General features: G+C 36.3%; 1 protein-coding gene across 2 annotated transcripts in view; it reads left to right on the top strand.

The window, feature by feature from the left end:
- Positions 1–3,984, top strand: part of LOC117172365 (transcription factor SOX-13) — a 407,080-nt gene that overhangs the window by 366,830 nt on the left and 36,266 nt on the right. For both annotated transcript variants that reach the window (XM_033360216.1, XM_033360217.1), the window contains one exon: positions 2,370–3,044. In XM_033360216.1, the coding sequence (XP_033216107.1) occupies positions 2,370–3,044 (675 nt within the window). The remainder of the gene's footprint in view (positions 1–2,369; positions 3,045–3,984) is intronic.

Genomic DNA, 3,984 nt, shown 5'->3' on the forward strand with positions numbered 1-3,984 from the left:
GATAAGCTGCGTGCAGAGAACGAAATTTCTTCCTCTCTGTGAACAGAATGTAGCACGAGCGCGGGTGCCCTGTGCCAACTATCTAGAGCGGTGCTGGGCGTGCTGTAATCTCTCAGTTTATTTTATTTTCACTTTTATGTATCTGGAGAACGATTTAGTTATTTTCAATATTAAATTTTCAATACTGTTTCATTGTAGGAAAACGATAGTTAATAATAAAATAATAAACTAATTTGGTGGATGGTTCTGCTGGCCTGTTATGTTTCTAGATGGCTTTTGATAAGTCAATTTGCCTCCAATGTTTTGGTTAGTTTTTTTTGTTAATCTCTTTGCCTATAATAATTTGTTAATTTAAAAAGATTCCTTGAACGTGCCGTGCTGAAAATCTTAAAACTCGATTTGTAAATATAACAGGCCAGCAGAACCGTCCACCAAAATAGCTTATTATTTTATTATTAATTATTGTTTTCCTACAATGGAACCGTATGGATCATTTAATATTTAAAATAACTAAATGGTTTTCCAGATACATAAAAGTGAAAATAAAATAAAACATTTGTTACACGTAAACAGAAAAGTCATTTTGATCAAGTATTAGAACCACTCAGCCATTACAGCACGCCCAGCAGCGCTGTAATTAGTTGGCACGGGGCACCCGCGCTCGTACTGCTTCATACAACTCAACAAATACATTCCATCCCACATTCGTTTTGGGATGCTTTTCAAGCAAAAAAATCAAACTTTTTTCTAACCCAATTAAAATAAAATAAAAAATGCCGATTTTGGAGAAAAACTCAAAAACGCTTTTTAAAATGAAAAATGAAGGTGAAATAATTTTTGTATTGTTTAATGATTATCTTTATTGTAAACTGCATTAAAATACCTTCCCAAACCCCCCAAGTAAGTTTATCAGGAATAATGTACAATTGAATGACAGCGATCGGGGTGTATCATCGCAAATTCGTATCCCTATATCTTGCCGACCCGTTGTACAAGATGTACCACCTTTACAAACCTTAAAGAGGTGTAGTATCTGGCGAAGTTTGAATAAGATTGGCGACATCAAAATTTTACGCTGAGACACTTGGAAAATTCTACATTTCGGGATGAAGGGGGGGGGGGTCAAACCCACAGACCTCCCCCCACATCTCTGGCTACGGTCTTGTCCAGAATTTTTCAGGTTATGTCGTGAGTGGGTCACGTGACCAGGTTCATACTTTACCAACACTTTTTTTATTTCCTAACATATTTTCACACGAAGCGCCACATCGAGTTGAAAATTGGGATACTAAATAAGAAGTACTAAGAATGGTGGGTCTGGTCCTACATTTTTATAATTGTGAAAACAATTTTTTTTTGAATAATTTTGTTGTTGCGTTTTTCATAGTTGTATAAATTTAGGACCAGACCCAATTTTCTCAGTGCTTCTTATTTATTATCCCAACTTTTCAACTCGATGTGGCGCTTCGTGTGAAAATAATTTAGGAAATAGAGTGTCGGTAACGTAGGAATCTGGTCACGTGACCCACTCGTCACATGGCCTTAAGAGGATCTGAACAGATTTCAAGGTTACTTTAAGAAGTTCGAAAGGATTACACGCAATTTTAAGGTAGATCTAAATTATATACTAGATTTAAAAATTATTTGCACTTTGATTTAATATTTTAAAAATTGCGTTACACTATTTTGCTACTATTTTTTAACATTATGTTACTGCTGACACTTTTTTTAACTTAACAAATGAGTCAGAAGCATTTATATCGTCATATCTTAAAGCATTACGTATTTATATCAAAATACTCCCAAATGTATCGATATTCGCCGAAATGTCTCGAAACATATGGAAATATCGTTAAAGTGTATCAGGAAATCTCGAAATATCCTGAAAGTGTACCGAAATATCTCGTATTTAAATGTAAATATTAGCATGTAAATAGAAATATCTAAAAAATCATCGAAATCGCGGAAGTATATCGAATTATATCGAAATACCTTACAAATTTATTTAAGTTGATCGAAATATCTCGAAAAATATTGAAATGTAGTGGAAGCGTATCGAAATACAGTGATACTCCCAAATACGACTCGCCGATATCGTCCTTCCGAGAATTGCTGCAGCGCCGCAGGTACGAGTAAAAGTTGCTGCGCAGGTTTGTGATGGTCACTCAGGCGTGAATAACCATAAGCGTTTATATCCAGGGCCGAACTAATTCGGGTTTGTCCCCGCCGATCGTCAGCCCCAAAACGCGCACAGTATCGGGATTTCACTGTATATCGAAGAATTTCCTCGACTAATACTGAAACATCTCCCAAATGTATCGAAGTATATCTAAAAATGAGAAATAAGTAGAATTTTCTATTTTTTCCAGGCTAAGGATGTCCTCTAAGAGGAAGTCGCCACCAACGAAGTTATCGGAGGGCGGGGGCGGTGCAGGTACAGTGGCGGGCGAAGAGGAAGAGGACACCACCTCGTCTTTGGCGGGTGCAGGTGGTGAGATTCCAGAAGAGATCACCTCCGTCAATATAGAGGATTGTTATCCACTACCAAGACCCGATTGTGAGTCGTCTGGTTGTTCATCTCCGGGGACAACGAGTGAGCCCGAGTTGAGGGACTCACCTTCTCCCTCACCGAATTCCCCTCCAGCCACGAAAAGACAAAGGATTCTGTTTCCGGCGAACCACGAGAATCTCTCCTATCACAACCACCACCACCATCACACGAATACGTCCTCTTCGTCGGGTGGTATTCTGGAGCCAGCTAGTTCCTCGGAGTGTGGCTCTCCACCCACCCTTCTCAACGACACTTACTACCCTCATCATCAGAGCCATCATCTTCTCAATAACAATAATACAGTTACGCAAAACAATAATAATAACAACAACGGAACTGGTCCAACTGCCGCGGGAAGTAAGAGGTCGATGGACGACGTTCTCAAGAGGCTCACGTGCAAAATGAACAGTGGCTCCCTCTGTCTACAGGACGAAGCTAACATCAGGCGGACACCCCCACCGGCATCTACACCCACCAGTCATCATACATATAGGTCAGTTTATTTATTTATTTCTGTCTGAACTATGTTGATATAAGTTGAAAATTATATAGTAATAAAATGTATAGCAATAAAGTATAGAATATAGAATAACATATATAGTAAGAGAAGAGATCGTTCTTTATGGACATAACTGCAGTGGGAGCACTGGCAAGGTGGGTCGAAAATAGCAGTTTTATTGAGATGATACCTTTTAGAAAAGTTGCCTTTTGGTGTATGGAATAATCTACTATTTGGAGAATGTTTATTGGTCAACATTAAAGCCAAACACAACTGTCATAAATATAAAAAAATAATTTGTTCTCATTTTCCAACAAAATTTCCAACGATATATTAAAAATCTTGTACAAATCTTATATCCGCCCAGTCAGTTTGCGAGGTTCCAGAAGAAAGAAATTATTATTATATTACTATCATTATTAATTTTCCGTAAAGTAAAGTTTAGTCACTTCTTAAGAAAGGCTCTGGGAATAATGTTCAAACAATACATTTCAATTTTGGCCTCCTTTCCAAATTTCTTGTATAGTGCTTGTCAATTATAGTGCTTGTCAATTATGCTTGTCAATTATAGTGCTTGTCAATTATTTAAAACAAAAATCATAATCTGTACATCCTGCATAGCTTATTCTTAAATCATATAAATGAAACAGACCGGAAGAGTAATGGTTTAAATTATAAATTTATTTCAAGTATAATTTAAAATTTCGTCATTTGCGTGTGTGACCTAGTTTTGAAAGCCTTAAATTAAAATTTTTAAGGAAATTCTTTAACTTGCCTTAACATTAAAACTATTCAACCTCAAAGACTTTCAATTTGAAATTGTACAATATTGTGTAGGTAAAAAAATCAAAGTCCCGAATATTTATAAAAATTATATTGTGAAAACTTTTATCAATAGTTTACAAAAAATAAGGAGTACTTTAAGACATTTAAT

Source organism: Belonocnema kinseyi, chromosome 5 (genome assembly GCF_010883055.1).
Source record: "Belonocnema kinseyi isolate 2016_QV_RU_SX_M_011 chromosome 5, B_treatae_v1, whole genome shotgun sequence".
Taxonomy (NCBI): Eukaryota; Metazoa; Arthropoda; class Insecta; order Hymenoptera; family Cynipidae; genus Belonocnema; species Belonocnema kinseyi.